General features: G+C 40.2%; 1 protein-coding gene across 1 annotated transcript; it reads right to left on the bottom strand.

Annotated features, from left to right (window-relative positions):
- Positions 1 to 613: 613 nt before the first annotated feature.
- Positions 614 to 8,497, bottom strand: LOC148198974 (uncharacterized). The gene is made up of 5 exons (XM_088111932.1): positions 6,769 to 8,497; positions 4,853 to 6,732; positions 3,851 to 4,750; positions 2,825 to 3,733; positions 614 to 691 (listed from the first exon to the last, which is right to left on the bottom strand). The coding sequence occupies exons 1-5, from the start codon at positions 8,495 to 8,497 to the stop codon at positions 614 to 616; spliced, it is 5,496 nt and encodes a 1,831-aa protein (XP_087968058.1).
- Positions 8,498 to 19,760: the final 11,263 nt, after the last annotated feature.

Here is a 19,760-nt window from a genome sequence, read left to right as displayed (position 1 = left end):
ACTATGGCCCACATTCACGTGAATTACTCTTCTACCTAATCTACTCCTTCATTGCATAAATCAAAAGCCATTCTCTTTTCTTCCAGCATGGCCCCACCGTGACACCTACTGCTTCCCTTCTTCCATCTAAAGATAAGTAAATCTTCTATTCTCCTCCAACCAAGCCGTGGCACCCAAATTCTCCAACACGTTCCAACAAAGTGAAATGCCCACCTCCTTCCAGCATCAATCACCGTTGCTACTGCTCCATGTGCGTGCTTCACTCCTTCACCGTGCACACCACTGCAGCTTCCCTTCTACGTGTTGCTGTGACCGAGAGCCTTCAATGGAGAAATGAGTCACCGTGTGCGTCACTTCTCAAAGAAGAATGTAACAGGGCTTCTTGTTTCTAAAAGCCAAAACGAAAAATTGCTTCTTTCTCTCCGTGTGCAAAGATGAATGACTGCTTCCAACCATCACCGTGCTGCTCCAATTCTCCCTGCCAATCAGCGTGACAATGCTTCCAAGAAGAATCCCTAACACACCTACTCCATCCTCCGTAACAACATTCACCAAGCAAAGAAACATCAAAGATGATGAAGTCCACGCATCCTCTCAAATTGAAATAAAAAATTCAAATCAATGTAACAGTAACTGTGTGCAAGCTTCCAGTAACCATTCCTGTAACAGTATCAAGCACAGTGCATAAAAACTGAAAAATGAGAATGCAATAAGAGTTTATCCACCGGAACAAAACATTCTCTTCATTATCAAAAACAACAGCGTTTCGGAAAAAAAGACTAAGGTCCCCCCCCCAAAAAATGAAAGAGAGTCCGAGAGTGTGTAAAAAGAAAGGTGCCTTCCAAGTGGCGGCTGGCCAACCCTTAAGGCCGTGTGTTCCCTTCTTCATAAGGGTGGGGTCCACACAAAAACCCTAAGATGCCAAGTCTCTAACTTCTAATTTTGGGTCTAATCTAATTTACCAAAAATTGATCCAAAATATAAGAGTTGATTCAAAAATTCTAGACTACTGAATTACAATTTAATTAATTCAAAAATGTTTGTCTGGAGAGTCTTGAATTTATTTGGCAATAATCTTCCTGATGTCCCAAAATGTATTTCCGAAATTTTCCTGCATTTCAAAAATGCACTTAATCAGCTCAAAAAAATCCAAATTAGCACAATTACAAATTTCCGACCAAATTAAGCGGAATTCGGAAAACGGGGAAATAACAAACAATTAAACACAATTCCCTGGTTTATTTAAGTGCAATAAACTAAATATAATTCAAGAAATAACGACTCATCAAAATAGACCACACTTAGTCTTTTGCACTCCTGGGCAAAACCAAAACGAAAACCAGGGAACTACTCAAACATCAGGGAGTTGACACAGACTCGACAGACAGACAACAAAGACTCAACCAGGATAGAAACAGAAACACAGTTGCACAATTCTCACAAAATTCTGGACGGTAAAAGGTATAGGCAGAATCCCACACAGAGTCAATGAAAGCAACTACTCAAAGAATCATCCAAACAGTTCAGTACAAGGAAAACAGCCAATCAGTTCAAAAGATGAATCAAAAGCAACAGAGCCTCACAGATGCACACAATCAGTGTTTCTCTCAAGTGTTTAAGGTAAATCAATGTCACTCAATGCACTCAAGAAAGCAAACAACAACAGACTTGGCAAGCCTCTAATATCAACACTCAAACATATATGCATGTTCAAATCAAAAGGTCTTTTCATGGTTGTAATGGGGCCAAGGACAAGGGAGGATATATCTGGATAAGAAGCTACAAACCGTAAGGAACAGAGGAGCAATGGGGAACAAGTGTAAACACATTCAAACACACCCACAACCTCTAATTCCATCCTCTTGACTCCATTATTCACAATTATTCACATTTTTTTTTCACTATTTTTCTGCTTTCTTTTTTTTTTTTTTTCATCCTGTCTCTTTTCTTTTCTCTCTTTTCAAAACAAAACTGTAAAAGACAAGATACACATATATTTACCAAAGCAAAACAAGAAGAGGAACCAACTAGCCAACTCATCAGAAACCCCCAAGAGACCACACTTGTTCCCAAAACACTTCCAAAGCTCCAAAATTCCCTAAGGTTAAGGTAATCATGGTTTTTCACTTAGGGCCAGTGTATGAGCTTCAAAACAAAGAAATGAGGAAAGTATAGGCTCAAAAAGGGTTTTCAAAGAATCAGAGCAGGGTAAGCTTATTCGGCTAGAGAGGCTAAAAAACAAAACTGCCTTTATCACTTCCAAACATGCATACCAATCAAGAGTTATCAACAAGAGTCAAGCCAAGGCATATGCGCAAGCAATCAAGAGACATATCACACACAAGAAAGAACATAAAGTGGCTCAAATCTCACACAGGGTAATTCTGTCACAATCAATTCAACTCTCAAAAATCATGATCATCTTCCAAGCAAAGAAAAGCAAGGAATCCAAAATCTCAGAGTATCAATGAAGTGAAGGAAAACTGACAACCTAACCACAATCCAGAATTTACGAAAAGTATGCAAAACTGTACACAAGACACAACAAACTACATAAAAACCGAAACATGAACAAAGAAACAACCTCCCCGAATAGACCACACTTAAACGACACAATGTCCTCAGTGTGTCACAATCAGTAGATCAAACAATCAGAACAATCATCAGATATCGACAAAGTGCAATAAAAGTGAGGAGGGAAGGAGAAAAGAAACTCCCTGAGTCAGATGGGAGGATAGGTGGGGTGGACCAAAGATGTCTCCTCCACCACTACATCCACTAAAGAAGGGTTGCTGAGGAAAGGCTTCAGTCTATGCCCGTTCACCTTGAAGCTTTTAGCTGTAGATGGACCTTGGATCTCTACTGCACCATAAGGATAAACATTAGTCACAACAAAAGGTCCAGTCCATTTTGATCTCAACTTACCACCCATGAGGCCGAGTCTAGAGTTATACAACAAAACCTGTTGGCCCACCTCGAAGTCCTTTCTAACAATAGAACTATCATGGAACTTCTTTGTCCTTTCCTTGTAGAACTTCGAGTTCTCATATGCCTCCAATCGGATCTCATCCAATTCATTCAGTTGCAACTTTCTTTCCTCTCCAGCTTGGTCCATGGAGAAGTTGCAAATCTTCACAGCCCAATATGCCCGATGCTCAATCTCGACCGGTAGGTGACATGCTTTTCCGAAGACAACCCGGTAGGGAGACATCCCTATCGGTGCTTTGTAAGCTGTCCTGTGAGCCCAAAGAGCATCGTCCAACCTATTGCTCCAATCTTTCCTGTTGGGCTGGACAATCTTCTCCAAAATCCTCTTAATCTCCCTGTTGGAGATCTCAGCCTGCCCATTTGTTTGGGGGTGGTAAGGTGTAGAAACTCTGTGCGTCACCCCATATTTCTTGAGCAAGGCTTGCATGGATCTGTTGCAAAAATGGGTTCCTTGATCACTAACAATTGCTCTAGGCACTCCAAACCTGCAAAAGAGGTGAGATCTAACAAAATCTACAACAACCCGAGCATCATTAGTCCTGGTGGCTCTAGCTTCCACCCATTTTGAAACATAATCCACAGCAAGGAGAATATAACAGAAACCAAAAGAAACAGGAAAAGGACCCATGAAATCTATACCCCATACATCAAACACCTCACAGAACAACATAGGTTGTTGAGGCATCTCTTGTCTCTGTGAAATTGATCCTCCTGCTCTCTGACAAGGCTCACAAGTGCTGCAGATCTTCTCCGCATCTTTGAAGATGGAAGGCCAATAAAAACCACAGTCCAGCACCCTGCGAGCTGTTCTCTGTATCCCCAGATGACCACCAGGTGAGGAGGCATGACAAAACTGCAGGACCGAGTCAATCTCATGGTCCGGAATGCATCTCCTAGTAACCTGGTCACTGCACAACTTCCACAGATATGGGTCATCCCAAACATAATACTTAGCATCACTCTTAATTTTAGCAATCTGAGCACGTGATGCTAAAGGAGGAAAAACAGAAGCAACCAAATAATTTACAATGTGTGCAAACCAAGGAGTGGGGTGAGAGTAAGAAATCATCAACAAACTCTCGTCAGGAAAGGTATCCTGTATGGGCAACACATCAGCTTCATCATCAGCTTTTTCAATCCGGCTTAGGTGGTCTGCAACCAAATTTCGTGCTCCACTCCGGTCTTCAATTTGCAAGTCAAACTCTTGGAGCAGTAGCATCCACCTGATCAATCTAGGCTTTGACTCCGCCTTTTTCAACAGAAACTTTAGAGCTGCATGGTCAGTATACACAATAACAGGTGATCCAAGCAAATATGACCTAAACTTATCAAGGGCAAAAACAATTGCCAACAACTCTTTTTCAGTGGTGGTATAATTTGCCTGGGCAACATCCAAAGTGCGTGAAGCATAGTAGATCACTCTCGGCAGCTTGTCAATTTTCTGTGTTAAGACAGCCCCTAATGCATAATTAGACGCATCACACATGAGCTCAAATGGGGCTGTCCAATCCGGTGCCTGAATGATAGGGGCGGTGGTCAAAGCTTCCTTCAGGCAATCAAACGCCTGCTTGCATCTGTCATCAAAAGAGAAGTCAATATCTTTCTGCAGCAGTCTGGACAAAGGAAGCGCCTTCTTGCTGAAATCTTTGATGAAGCGCCTGTAGAAACCTGCATGTCCAAGAAAAGATCGCACCTCTCTCACGCAAGAGGGGTAAGGCAACTGCGAAATCACAGATATCTTAGCAGGGTCTACCTCTATTCCCTTTTCAGAAATGATATGCCCTAGAACCAAACCTTGTCCAACCATGAAGTGACATTTCTCAAAATTTAGAACAAGGTTTGTTTCTATGCATCTTTTCAAAACTTTTTCCAGACTGTCTAAACATGCATCAAAGGAGGATCCGTACACAGTAAAATCATCCATAAACACCTCTATGCAATTCTCAAGAAAGTCGCTAAAAATGCTAAGCATGCACCGCTGGAAGGTACCAGGGGCATTGCATAGACCAAAGGGCATCCTCCTATAGGCAAAAGTGCCAAAGGGACAGGTGAATGTGGTTTTTTCTTGATCCTCAGGAGCAATATTTATTTGAAAGTAACCAGAAAAACCATCAAGAAAACAATAATGAGATTTACCTGCCAGGCGCTCCAGCATCTGATCAATGAATGGCAGGGGGAAATGATCTTTCCTGGTTGCTTGGTTGAGCCTCCTATAGTCAATGCAGACTCTCCAACTGTTCTGCACTCTAGTTGGGATAAGCTCATCCCTCTCATTCTTCACCACAGTGAGGCCAGTTTTCTTGGGCACAACATGGATGGGGCTAACCCACTGACTATCTGAAATAGGGTAGATGATCCCAGCTTGCAAAAGCTTTGTCACCTCCTTCTTGATGACGTCCATGATCACGGGGTTTTGCCTTCTTTGTGGCTGTCTCACTGGCCTTGCCCCATCTTCCAAAAGAATTCTATGCATGCATGTGGATGGGCTAATACCAGGTATGTCAGCCAAACTCCAACCAATGGCCTTCTTGTGCTTCCTCAACACACCAAGCAACTTCTCCTCTTGAACAGAATCAAGGGAGGTGGAAATGATCACCGGTCTCTTCTCATCATCCTCCAAGTACACGTACTTGAGGTTATCTGGGAGCTGTTTCAACTCAAGAGTAGGTGCCTGCAAGTCAGATTCATTTGTACTTCCTACAAAGTGGTTAGTGCATTCTGACTCCAAAGAATTCACAGGTAAAGGCGGAACACCTATCTCATCAAGCTCCAAATCCATATCCATGACAATTACATTATCAACATCATCCATATCAGAAACATCATCAACATCATGGATATCCAAATTCTCTTCAAAATCAACATCATTCTCAAATTCAGATTCAATGCATGTATGTAGAGAAGATAGAAAAGAATGCTCTTTCTTATGCAAAGAATCAAAATCATCAACAACATATTTATCAATAATGTCATCCAATGCATCGATCCTAAACAGAGAATGGTCCTCAGCTGGAAATTTCATTGCATCAAGGATATTAAAATGAACAACAATATCAGCAAATTCCATAGACAAAGTTCCAGCATACACATCAATCTTAGTTCGGGCAGTTTTCAAGAATGGCCTGCCTAAGATAATGGGAGCGGATCCATGAGAGAATCCCTCCTCCATTTCCAAAACATAAAAGTCAGCAGGAAAAATCAATTCACCAACCCTAACCAAGACATCCTCTATGAAACCTGCTGGGTGGGTAACACTCCTATTGGCCAATTGAATGACCACACCCGTAGTTTGCAAAGGACCAAGAGACAAAGATGCATATATAGATAGAGGCATGACATTAACAGAAGCACCCAAATCAAGCATGGCATTTTCAAATTTATTGTTTCCAATCACACAAGGAATGCAAAATATACCTGGGTCCTTGCACTTTTCAGGGATGTGCGGGACCGACTTACCAATGAGCGCAGATACATTCCTTCCCATGCTTATCCTCTCATTTCCCTTCATCTTCCTCTTGTGTGTGCACAGCTCCTTCAAGAATTTGGCATACTTCGGTATCTGCTTGATGGCATCAAGTAGAGGTATGTTCACCTCTACCTTCCTGAAGGTCTCCAGAATTTCCTTATCCACATCCTCCATCCTTTTGCTAGGAAGTGCCCGTGAAGGGAATGGTAGAGGGATAGGTCGGTCAACCAATGGAGAAGGTGCGGCAGCGGTGGTGGTGGAAGAGGGAGAAGATCCACCTGAAGAAGAACCACCGGCTGGAGAAGAAGATTCACCCACCTCAAATGCCTTGCTCGAACCGTCATGGTCGTTCTTTCTAGGACAAGTAGCAGGCATGGGTGTAGGTGTAGAAGCGGGCTCTGAAGGCACAAAAATCTGCTTCCCTGATCTAAGGGTTATGGCACTCACATTCCTTGGGTTCTGCACAGTCTGGGATGGTAACTTATCCGAATTCTGAGACTGCGCTTGGTTTATCTGAGTAGCCATCTGACCCATCTGGTTAGTGAGACTCTGTATGGAAGCTCTAGTCTCCTGCTGAAATTGCATGTTATCTTTCTGAAACTGCAGGTTTTGCATAGTCATCTGTCTCACTAACTCTTCCAATGAAGGTTCAGACGAAGTGGAAGGGTGGGCAGCTGGTTGGGCAGGTGCCTCTTGTTGTTGCTGTTGTTGTTGCCTCTGGTGTTGTTGCATAGGTGGAGGCACATATCTGTTAGGTGCTCCAGCATTCTGGAAAGGTGGTGCCTGCTGTTGATGCTGTGGCGCATTGTTCCATCTCAGATTGGGGTGATTCCTCCACCCTGGGTTGTACCTGTTGCTGGATAAGTCATGATTTTGCTGTTGTTGCTGCCTATTGTTGTAGATGTTCGTAGCATAAGCCTGAGGCACATCAGAGGCAGCAGATTGCTGCAAAGAAGGACAAGCATCTGTATAGTGGTCACTGGAAGGACAAATGGCACATAGTCGTGCAACAGATGCAGATGGAGCTGCAGATTTCTGGTTGGTAGTCAACTGTGTCACCAACTTCGTAAGAGAGTCAATCTTTCCTTCCAACTTGCTTTCAACAGCTGATAAAGACTGGGCAACAACATCATGTACGCCCCTCACCACAATGGCATCATTCCTGGTGCTAAACTGCTGGGAGTTGGAGGCCATCTTCTCAATCAATTGCCTGGCCTCAGCAGGTGTGGTGTCTCCAAGAGCTCCACCACTGGCAGCATCAATCATACCACGGTCCATGTTGCTCAAACCCTCATAGAAATACTGGACAAGGAGATGCTCAGGTATCTGATGGTGGGGACAACTAGCACAAAGTGTCTTGAATCTCTCCCAATACTCATATAAGTTCTCTCCACCAAGCTGCCTAATCCCAGTTATGTCTTTTCTGATAGCTGTGGTCCGGGCTGCTGGAAAAAATTTATCTAAGAACAGCCTCTTCAGATCATCCCAGCTAGTGACGGATCTAGGCGCCAAACCATACAACCAATCCTTAGCAACATTTTCCAATGAATGAGGGAATGCCTTTAAGAAGATGTGCTCTTCAGGAACATCATGTGGTTTCATACTAGAACAGACAATGTGGAATTCCTTCAAATGCTTATGAGGACTCTCACCTGCAAGACCATGAAACTTGGGCAACAAATGGATCAGTCCAGTCTTGAGAACACATGGAACGTCCTCATCAGGATATTGGATGCACAAGCTTTTGATATCGAAATCAGGTGCAGCCATCTCCCTAAAAGTCCTCTCGCGAGGTGGAGGTTGTGCCATATTGTTCTCAGTGTGAAAAACAACAGAATCAGAATCAGAGTCACGTGCAGATGCAACAGATGCAGTAGATGCAGTATGCACAAAATACTCAGCAGTGGGAGGCACAGTATCCAATGGAACAGACTCAAAAACAGACTCTAAAGATAAATTCCTAGAATGCCTAGCTAACCTATGAAAAGTTCTATCAATCTCAGGATCAAAGGGTGGTATAGGCCCAGGATTTCCCCTAGTCATGCACTAAGTCAGAACACCCTAAAATCATGAAACGATATCACAAAAATTTTGAACACACAAAACAACCTAAACAAACAAATCACACACACTCAAACATACAAGACAAAACACAACACACACAAACACAACAAAAAGACCTAAGACCGAACCATTGGTCCCCGGCAACGGCGCCATTTTGATGAGAGGGTCGCACCTCCCGACAAAAGTTCTTTGCAAATTAATGCAGTATAAGCTAGGCAGTGACTCCTAGGTCGTCTCTCAAGGACCAATTTGGGTTCAGTCTTAGATCAACACGTAGTGTAGGGGGGGGTTTTTTTTGTGATTTTTGTGATTCAAAAATGAACTAAATCAAAAATGAGAATTAAACACAACCGAATATAAACAAAAGCATTAAAATAAAACCACAACAGATAAATTCCCAAACACAATTCAAGCTTTAAAAATGCAACGGTTAGACTAAAACATTAAATGCACAATATTGTCATCTAACCTACACATTCACCACCAAAAAGAAGAAAACGCTTGCAGAGTTAATTTAAATAATTTAGTGCTGCTGTAAAATAAAATTTATGTTGCACCGTTTTTCCATCCAAGGCCGTGGCACTCTTTTGGCAAGGAAAGCAAATTTATTAAAACCACCTTGATGCTTCTTCCTTCTTCACGTAATTTCCAACTTCTACCATGGTCCATTCACTTTGCAAAAGGAAATGAAAGCAAATCCAATCACATAAGAAGGCTTACGTGACTTATTCTCCATTCCATAAGAGACAAAGAAATGCATTAATAGGCCGTGGGCCACTTCTCCATTCACGGTTCTCTTTGCCCAGTACAAGACATCACTTCTTCACTTAATCTTCCTCTTAATTAAATAAAACACTTGCATTTATTCAGCTGCCAAACGTCCCATCATCTCTTCATTTCAACATTCAGCACTTCCTCTCTTGAAAATGCTCCATCACCGTGCACACTATGGCCCACATTCACGTGAATTACTCTTCTACCTAATCTACTCCTTCATTGCATAAATCAAAAGCCATTCTCTTTTCTTCCAGCATGGCCCCACCGTGACACCTACTGCTTCCCTTCTTCCATCTAAAGATAAGTAAATCTTCTATTCTCCTCCAACCAAGCCGTGGCACCCAAATTCTCCAACACGTTCCAGCAAAGTGAAATGCCCACCTCCTTCCAGCATCAATCACCGTTGCTACTGCTCCATGTGCGTGCTTCACTCCTTCACCGTGCACACCACTGCAGCTTCCCTTCTACGTGTTGCTGTGACCGAGAGCCTTCAATGGAGAAATGAGTCACCGTGTGCGTCACTTCTCAAAGAAGAATGTAACAGGGCTTCTTGTTTCTAAAAGCCAAAACGAAAAATTGCTTCTTTCTCTCCGTGTGCAAAGATGAATGACTGCTTCCAACCATCACCGTGCTGCTCCAATTCTCCCTGCCAATCAGCGTGACAATGCTTCCAAGAAGAATCCCTAACACACCTACTCCATCCTCCGTAACAACATTCACCAAGCAAAGAAACATCAAAGATGATGAAGTCCACGCATCCTCTCAAATTGAAATAAAAAATTCAAATCAATGTAACAGTAACTGTGTGCAAGCTTCCAGTAACCATTCCTGTAACAGTATCAAGCACAGTGCATAAAAACTGAAAAATGAGAATGCAATAAGAGTTTATCCACCGGAACAAAACATTCTCTTCATTATCAAAAACAACAGCGTTTCGGAAAAAAAGACTAAGGTCCCCCCCCCAAAAAATGAAAGAGAGTCCGAGAGTGTGTAAAAAGAAAGGTGCCTTCCAAGTGGCGGCTGGCCAACCCTTAAGGCCGTGTGTTCCCTTCTTCATAAGGGTGGGGTCCACACAAAAACCCTAAGATGCCAAGTCTCTAACTTCTAATTTTGGGTCTAATCTAATTTACCAAAAATTGATCCAAAATATAAGAGTTGATTCAAAAATTCTAGACTACTGAATTACAATTTAATTAATTCAAAAATGTTTGTCTGGAGAGTCTTGAATTTATTTGGCAATAATCTTCCTGATGTCCCAAAATGTATTTCCGAAATTTTCCTGCATTTCAAAAATGCACTTAATCAGCTCAAAAAAATCCAAATTAGCACAATTACAAATTTCCGACCAAATTAAGCGGAATTCGGAAAACGGGGAAATAACAAACAATTAAACACAATTCCCTGGTTTATTTAAGTGCAATAAACTAAATATAATTCAAGAAATAACGACTCATCAGTTGTTATGATTCTCTTAACTCAAGGATTTTGTGATCCAGAAAAACCAATTTTCTTGTTAGCCCAGCCACATTATAAGCCATTGAAAAGTCCTTGTGATGATGCATGCTTGTGAATGTTTTTTATTGTGGTAAAATGAAAGGCAAAGTTGATTCAGGTGACATTGTGATAGACGAGTGAATGAGTGATTACCTTTTATACACTTGTGTGTTGAGTGAAATACTTTACCTAGTAAGGAAATATTTCATTAGCACATGAACATCCATGCTTAATTGATTGGTCATTCATGAAAAAGAGCATTTGTTGGGTATTAACTGATTTTGTGAAACACTAAAACATGTGCACATCTTGATTGAAATCTTGATCATAAGTTTGATTGATGTTTTTACTTATCTTGAAAAGAAGATTTTTGAATGAAGTGAACCATCATATGAATTGGTTTAAAGATGGAGTTACATCTTGTTTGCTTGAGGACAAGCAAAGTTCTAAGTTTGGGGTTGTGATAACAGTTGAAAAACTGTTATTTTCATGCTTAAAATTGATACTAAAAGCAACCTTTATACTTAGAAACTAGCTTGAAATCATGCTTTTCTTCATATTTTTAGAAATAAGAGAGCTGGACAGGTTTATGCTTGATTTCAGTGTTTTTGTGCAGGTTTTAAGGTGAATTTGGTGAAAGAAGTGAAGAAGGAGAGAGATGAAATCAGAAAAGACATCAAAAAGTGCAAAAGGAGAAGCCGAAGTCACCGCTGAGCGGCAGTTTACCGCTGAGCGGCACTCAGGCACTCACGGGAGATCTGCTGAGGGGCAAAATGGCCGCTGAGGGGAGAAAACAAGACACGCACTTACCGCTGAGCGGTAATTTACCGCTGAGCGGCACTTTAATGGGCTTGGACCTAAGTTTTTGTAATTTACGAATGGTATTTAAGCTTTAGGGTTTCCTAGGGTTAGGTATCTTTGGCTGGAACGAAGCAAACACTCTCTCTTCCACCCCTTTGAAGGAGGATCTTGGATGCTGAGGCTTCCTCTTCACCTTTTTAGGGTTTATTCTTTCATTCTTTCATTGTAATTCATCTAGGTTCACCATGAATATGGTGAACTAAACTCTGTATGTTTGTTGGGGAATCAATGTAATCTTGTGAAACTCTCATATATGGAATCTGTTTTTACATCTTTTAATTAAGACTTATGCTTTCTTTTCATCATTAGTTAGGGTTTTTCCTCTTTGCTTAATGCTTGCATTGTTTAACTCATTCGATGCATGATTATTGGTTTTGTCGATACGGGCACGTACGGGGAAGTCTAGATCCGGGGAATTTCTCCCAATATGATATTGGTTGTCGTTAAGCTCCTGCACTTATGAACTGATCATTAGGAATGCTAGGAATTGTATGAACTCGTGATTAGGGAGAAGCCTTCTAGAAAGGTACTTTAGAGAGTGGCATTAACAATGATGATTTGAATGTTGAATTCCTAAAATATATGAGAGTGGATAAGATGAAATTGACCCCCAACAACATATTCATACATTAATATCATTGAAAGTGTTTATCTTTTGCTTTTTGCCATTGATCAAAACTTCATGCATACATGTTTATTTTCTGTCTTGCATATTAAACTCCAAATATTTTATCTGTAAGTCTTAGCTAATTAAGAAATCACATAACTAAACTAGGTCGTGAGTCCTTTGGGAAGAACGATACTTGGTCTTACCAAGTTTATTACTTGAACGATTCGGTCATACTTGCCGATTGAAAAACAAGTTTGTGACATCATAAATTGGTGTTCATAAATTTGTCCATCAAGTTTTTGGCACCGTTGCCGGGGACTCGTGGTTTAACTAGTTAATTTGTGTGATTATTGATTATCTTTGACTTATTTTTTTTTATTTTTAATTTAAATTTCGAATTTTTTTTATTTTATCTTTGACTAAAACTCTTGCACAATTACCTAAAGAGTTGAAAACTGCTGCACAGGTACAAACCCAGTTGTGCGAATTATGTGGAGGTGATCATATCAATGGTCAATGTGATTTTCCAGTGGAAGCCGTGGAGGATGTTAATTTCATGGCTAATCAATTTCCATACCGTCAAGGGAATTACAATCAAGGGTGGAAACCACATCCAAGCATTGGTCAAGGACAAACTGGGCAAGCAAATCAATATAATAAGCAGCAACAACCAACCTTTTGGCAACAGTTATCTATGCTTAATGAAAGATCAACAAGGTTGGAAGAAACTCTTCAGCAATTCATACAGAGAGTGATAAGTCATGTCGTGAAAGGAGTAGGAGGTCCTAACCTTGGGGCCTTTCTCCAATTGGCAAAGGGTGTTTGACTGTGTATTGTTTTCTCTTTTGTAATGATGACCTTAACTAGTGTGAGCTTAGGAATGAGACATTTTCTTAAGTTTGATAAACAAATTGATCCGTAAAAAAATGTTTAGTTACATTAATTAAAAGTATGCAAATAGTTCCTACCACACCTAATAATTCCATATCATTTAAGAATCAAAGTCTAAGATAATTTAAAAATACTCTTCTTTCGTTCTTTATCCATTAAAGCATTTTTTAAAGACAAAATGCATAATAATACTTTATATATATATATATATATATATATATATATGTTTCGAGTATGAGATCGAGTCACTTCAAACACCTGCACAATTTCTCCTTGGATGTCATCCGGTAGCTCGTCTTCTAGTCCTTGTCTTCACTCCACCGTTTGGAAGTGTACCTGCCAAAGGTTCTCTTATGCTTAAGTCAGTAAATTGTCCGTACGGGAGTTCAGTGTAATGGTATTAAATGCACAGTAAATGTGATCACCTACCTCTTACCTTTGACCTATATTAATAGCTTTTGGCATGGGCTTGAGATTAGTGAAACTTTAATCACGGCCCAATCTCAGCCCAATACTTCTAATTACCATTTACCTTAGTCCTTGTAGAAAATCTTGTTTATCGACTAAGGTCGGACCTCTCTACTGTTGGCCATTCGGTCTTGTGTTAACACTTCGGCAAGTGTATCGAATTGTATCAAGTAATAATAAATGGTAAGACCAAGTATCATTTCCCAAAGGACTCACGACCTAGACAGTTATGTAATTTCTTGATTAAATTAGACTTGTAAACAAAATCATTGGGGCTGAATTGCGAAAAAATAAACATGAATGCAAGTTTTGATCAATTGGATTGAAAGATGCAAAAGTGATTGATGTAAAATATGGAATGATGATGTTGTTGGGGTTTCCGATTCATCCTATCCACTCTCATGTATTTATGAATTCATATTTCTTCATTAATGTTAATGCCACTTTCTAATTTACCTTAAACCTGATGTCTCTGTAAAGAAAGCCTACTCCTAATCACTAGTTTACAATGTCTTGTCTCCCTAGCAATTATCCATGCATTACATTCGCACAGAAGCTTAAAGTAAATTGATCCTCCTATTCCTATGTCTAGGTAATATTGCTTCCGGGAGAATTTCCCCAGTTCTAGGTTTCCCCGTATGTGTCCATATCGACAAAATCAATAATCATGTAATTGAATGAGTTAAGCAAAGCATGCATAGAGTAAAGAGGAAAAACCCTAACAATTAATGAAGTAAAGCATTTATAATCAAGAATCAATTCAATCATGAGAGTTTCAAAGGATTACATCGTTTTCCAACAATAATGGAGGTTTAGTTCACCATAGACATGGTGAAACTAGATGAAAAGAATGAAAGATAGAACCCTAAAAGTTGAAGATCGGAGCTTCCGCATCCAAAGTCCGCCTCCAAGAAGTGAAAGGAGTGTAATTTCGCCTCTTTCTGTCCAAAGATATCAACCCTAGGTCGACTAAACCATTATATAGTTTATTAAAAATACAGAAAAATGGCCCAAGCCCAATTAATCAGCACTCAGCGGCAGTTTTGGCGCTCAGCAGTAAGTGCGGCACTCAGAATGACCCTTAGCGTTGACTCTCAAGCGCGAAATAGTGTAGTCAACAGCCCAATTTGGCGCTCAGCGGTAGGTGTGATGAGTCAATATTTTCTCAATTTCACTTAGCTTATTATACCGAATTTAATTAGGGAATTGTGCTTAAATGTCCAGTATTTTCCCATTTTTTCTAATTGTGCTTAATTTGATCAGAAATTCTTATTTTAATTAATTTGAATGATTTGAGCTAATTATTTGCATTATTAATTGTAGGGAAAATTTTGGAAATACAATTTGGGACATTTAGAGGCTAAATGAGTGAGGAGGTGTGGATTTCATATTTGGGGGTGCACTTGGAGATGTGCATGTTGCTTGCTGGAAGGAAAAACACATCACACGGCCATTCATCTTATTCAGCCTTAGTTGGAATTAAAGAAGGGCCCACATTGAAGCACTCGGACCAAGCCTTCAAGCACACGCTTGCACCAAAAAATGGGGGTGCGTCCAGAAAAAGAAGGGAGCCCGTGGAAGAGGGGAACACACCTAGCAGAGGACGTGCTTGGAGGGAGGGGTGTCTCGGCCTAGGGCAACTGCCTCCCACATAAAAGAAAAGCACATTGCAATTTGAAAAGGGGGGTGTTGGATGTGTGTGGTTCAGCCGCCACTTGCCACTCACTCTCAGTCTCTGTCTTTGGATTTTAGGATTTTGTTTTTGAACTCTTCTTTGGCTGGAAACGCTATTTGAGGATCATGAATGAAAAATACACTTTCAATTTTTCCATTTCGTTTTTGCAAGTGCTGGATTCATGAGCAATGCTTATTTAATTTTCATTATGAAAAGTGCACGTTATTGTTCAATCTCTACTCGCATTTTATGATTCTGGAAGTGGCACAAGGTGTCTCGGCCTGTACATGTGTTGGAGCAGTACCGAGAAGAAAAGAATGGTGTGCACGGACGCTTGAACCAACGTGTGTGCGTGTTGGATAATGGTGTGCGTGGAGTTGGAAGAGTTTCGGTTTTCATTCCAGTATTTCTCTTCATATAGAAAAGTGGTGCACGGTGCCTTTTAATTGTTCCAGCTGGGATATAAAAATGGGAGAAGTGAAGCACGATGATTAAATTGGAGCATTGGGAGACGTGAAGGGAATTTAAGTGGGGCTGGATGTGTGAAGGGAGCCGTCAACCTCACGTTTCGTTCTTTTTCTTTAGAAGTTTTTATTAGTTTTAATCCAATGAAAAAGATGCACACAGTGATGAATTTGTGATGGGACAATTGGCAGCAATTGTTGGAGAATGAAGAGGTGATTAGATAGGGTAGATGTATTGAGTATGGTGGCTGATTTTGAGAGAAGAAGTTTTGAGTTTTTACTGGATGGAAGAGTCACGGCTGGAAAGAGTAGCACACGGTCACAGCATTGATTCACTTTGTTCATTTTGGAAAACCGTGAAAGTTGATTGACGTGAAGAAAGAGATACCCACAGTCCAAACAAGATGTTGCAGCATATTTCATTTTAGTTGAATTAACAGTAGTGTGAACATTCCATGCATTGCTTTTATTTGGTCCATGCACTTTATATTTAAGTTTTCGGTCTACAAAAGGGGATTGTGTGACACGGAGAGGAGGAGTTGATTTAATTTGGCTTGGAGAGCTCATTTGGCAGTAGCATGCGTAAGTGGTGTCACGGCCTCAGAAGAAAAAAAAAATGGTTCACAACAAATTTTATTTTACAACTTCAAGCATTTATTTTTTTTTGTCATTTCTGTGATGAATTATTTATTTTATGTTTAGGTTACAACATTGTGCATTTAATGTTCTAGTTTGAGCGTTGCATTTTTACAGCTTGAATTGTGTTTGGATATTTATCTGTTGTAGTTTCATTTTAATGCTTTTATTTATATTCGGTTGTGTTTAATTTTAATTTTTTTTAGTTCAATTGCATTCACAAAAACATTTTCAAAACCCCCCACTATGTGTTTGATCTGAGACAGAACCACATTTGGTCCTTGAGAGACGACCTAGGAGTCACTTCCTAGTACTATACTGCATTAATATCTGCAATCAACTTTTGTTGGGAGGTGCGACCCTCTCATCAAAATGGCGCCGCTGCCGGGGACCAACGGTTCAGTCTTAGGTCTTTTTGTTGTGTTTGTGTGTGTTGTGTTTTGTCTTGTGTTGTGATGTGATGTGATGTTCTGTTTTGTGTGTGCGTGTTGCATGTATAAATGTGTTGTGTTTTATTTGTTTCGTGATTTTTAGTATTCTTCTTTTTCCATGTCTACCTATTTTGATTTCGTGAATACTGCTTATTCTGCCAGTGCCTCTGATTATGATTCTCCTTCTGCATGTTACTTTGATTGTGATTCATATTCTACTGATTTTTATGCTGAGAACAATGTGGCTCATCCTCAAATTTCTGAGAGCTCTCTTTGGGAGCCGGTTCCACCTAATGAGGATGGTGATCATTTAGTTCTCACCACTGGACTGATGAATTTGTTGCCCAAGTTTTATGGTCTTGCAGGTGAATGCCCACATGAACATTTGGATAGGTTTTATCGAATTTGCTCTTTAATGAAACTTCCAAATGTCCCGGACGATCTAGTTTTCTTAAGAGCATTCCCGCACTCATTAGAAAGAGCACCAAAAGATTGGAAAGACTCTCTTCCTCCAGGATCCATTACCAGATGGGAAGATCTTGAGCATAAATTTCTGAGTAAATTCTCCCATGTGCAAGATGGATACGACAACGGTCTTGGATGGAATGACCCTACCTTGGGATGGTACAATGCTCCACAACATCAATATCAAGAACCACCATTCCAGAGTACCTTCATGCCTCCACCAGTCCAGCAATATCAGAGTCAGCAATATGATGCTTCTGCCGAAACAGCTCCTCAGCCTTCTACTTCTGAGCCTACATTGCAGGAGTTGTTGGAGCAGATGACCATGCAGAACCTTCAGTTTAGGCAAGAGAACATGCAGTTCCAGCAAGAAATAGGAGCTGCCATTCAGAGTATGACTGATCAGATAGGGCAGATGGCCACTCAACTCACTGAGGAACAGTCTCAAGATTCAGAGTTACCATTTCAGACTGTTCAGATTCCAGATGATGATGATAGTGGCATCAACATAGAAGATGGGGAGAAGAGTCATGAACTTACTATTGTGCCATCTACTTTCCCATCATCCTATGTCCCTACTCTTGCACCTGAGGAGAGTGATGAGTATTTTGAGGAGCAGGCAGAAATAAGCAGTAACCCTGAACCAGGTAGACCACCTTCATCTTCCCACACTTTAGCAATCTTCAAGGAAGAGGAGGTAAACATACCTCAATTTGATTATGTTGATGATTATGTTGTTGAGGATTATGTTGATGATTATATTGTTGTTGAGTCTGATTTTAATTTCCCCTCTATGCATGATGAGAACCAATTTTTGCTGTCGCATCCGAATGTTTATTCTCCATGCATTGAACATGAATCTGAGTCTGTAGTTGATATTGCTTGTGATTTTGAAATTGATTCATGTTCTGAGGATGTATCTGAGGTTCAGTCTGATAAATTGGGATTGGGTGTTATACCTCTGCATGCCATTTCTTTGGAGCCACATTGCACTAACCATGTTGCAGGAGGTACACATGAATTTGACCAACATGCACCCACAGTGGAAAATAAAGGTGCTAACACTGACAAAAGCTTCAAGATCAATAGGCACCAGCTGAACCTGCTCATCGACAATCTTTGCTTCTTAGATCCAGCTGTGGATGATATCTCCCTGCTAGATCAAATCTGGAGGATGAAGCAATTCTTCCTCAAAACTTCCTGGCTGGATCCAATGGCGGAAGACATCCCCCTGCAAGTCCAAAATTGGCAACTGCCACCATGATCAGGGGAGTTTTCTTTCTCTCTTCTCCCCTTTTCCTCACTTTTATTGCACTTTGTCGATATCTGATGACTGTTCTGATTGTTTGATCTGCTGATTGTGACACATTGAGGACACTGTGTAGTTTAAGTGTGGTCTATTGGGGGAGATTTTTATTTGTCTTTGTTAGTTTTTGTTTTCTTGGTTAAATTTTTTCTTTTCTAGGTTATTTTTGTCGTGTCTTGTGTACAGTTTTACATGTTTCTCTTGATTTCTGGACTTTGTTTAGGTTGTAGATGTGTCTTTCACTTCATTGATACTCTGATTTGTTTGAAATCCTTGCTTTTCTTTGCTTGGGAAGATGGTTATGATTTTTGAGAGTTGAATTGATTGTGACAGAATTACCCTGTGTGAGATTTGAGCCACTTTATGTTCTTTCTTATGTGTGATATGTCTCTTGACTGCTTGCACATATGCCTTGGCTTGACTCTTGTTGATAATTCTTGATTGATATGCATGTTTGGAAGTGATAAAGGCAGTTTTGTTCTTGAGCCTCTCTAGCCAAATAAGCTTACCTTGTTCTAATCCTTTGAAAACCCTTTTTGAGCCTATACTTTCCCCCATTTCTTTGTTTTGAATGCTCATACACTAGCCCTAAGTGAAAAACCATGATTACCTTAACCTTAGGGAATTTTGGAGCTTTGGAAGTGTTTTGGGAACAAGTGTGGTCTCCTTGGGGATTCTGATGAGTTGGCTAGTTGGTTCCTCTTCTTGTTTTGTTTTGGTAAATATATTTGTATCTTGTCTTTTACAATTTTGTTTTGAAAAGAGAGAAAAGAAAAGAGATAGGATGAAAAAAAAATGAAAAAAATGAAAAAAAAAAAATTGTGTGAATAATGGAGTCAAGAAGAGGATTGAATTAGAGGTTTTGGGTGTGATTTGATAGTGTTTACACTTGTTCCCCATTGCTCCTCTATTTCTTTTGGTTTATAGCTTCTCATCCATATGTTATCCTCCCATGTCCTTGGCCCCATTACATCCATGAAAAGACCTTTTGATTTGAACATGCGTATGTGCTTGAGTTTTGATATTAGAGGCTTGTCAAGTCTATTTGTGTTTGCTTTCTTGAGTGCATTGAGTGACATTGATTTACCTTAAACACTTGAGAGAAACACTGATAGTGCATCTGTGAGGTTTTGTTACTTTTGATTCACCTCTTGAGCTGATTGA

The sequence above is a fragment of the Vigna umbellata genome, chromosome 4 (assembly GCF_029865625.1).
Source record: "Vigna umbellata cultivar VRB3 chromosome 4, Vumbellata_1.0, whole genome shotgun sequence".
NCBI lineage: Eukaryota > Viridiplantae > Streptophyta > Magnoliopsida > Fabales > Fabaceae > Vigna > Vigna umbellata.
Note: the sequence above shows the minus strand (reverse complement) of the source record. Positions and strands in the feature narration are given on the sequence as shown.

Coding starts and splice junctions, on each gene's coding strand:
- LOC148198974 (XM_088111932.1), bottom strand. CDS start 8,497: ATGACTAGGGGAAATCCTGGGCCTATACCACCCTTTGATCCTGAGATT. Junction 4,751..4,852: donor GTTTAGACAGTCTGGAAAAA/GTTTTGAAAAGA, acceptor ATTTCTGAAAAG/GGAATAGAGGTAGACCCTGC. Junction 3,734..3,850: donor CGGACCATGAGATTGACTCG/GTCCTGCAGTTT, acceptor GATGCGGAGAAG/ATCTGCAGCACTTGTGAGCC.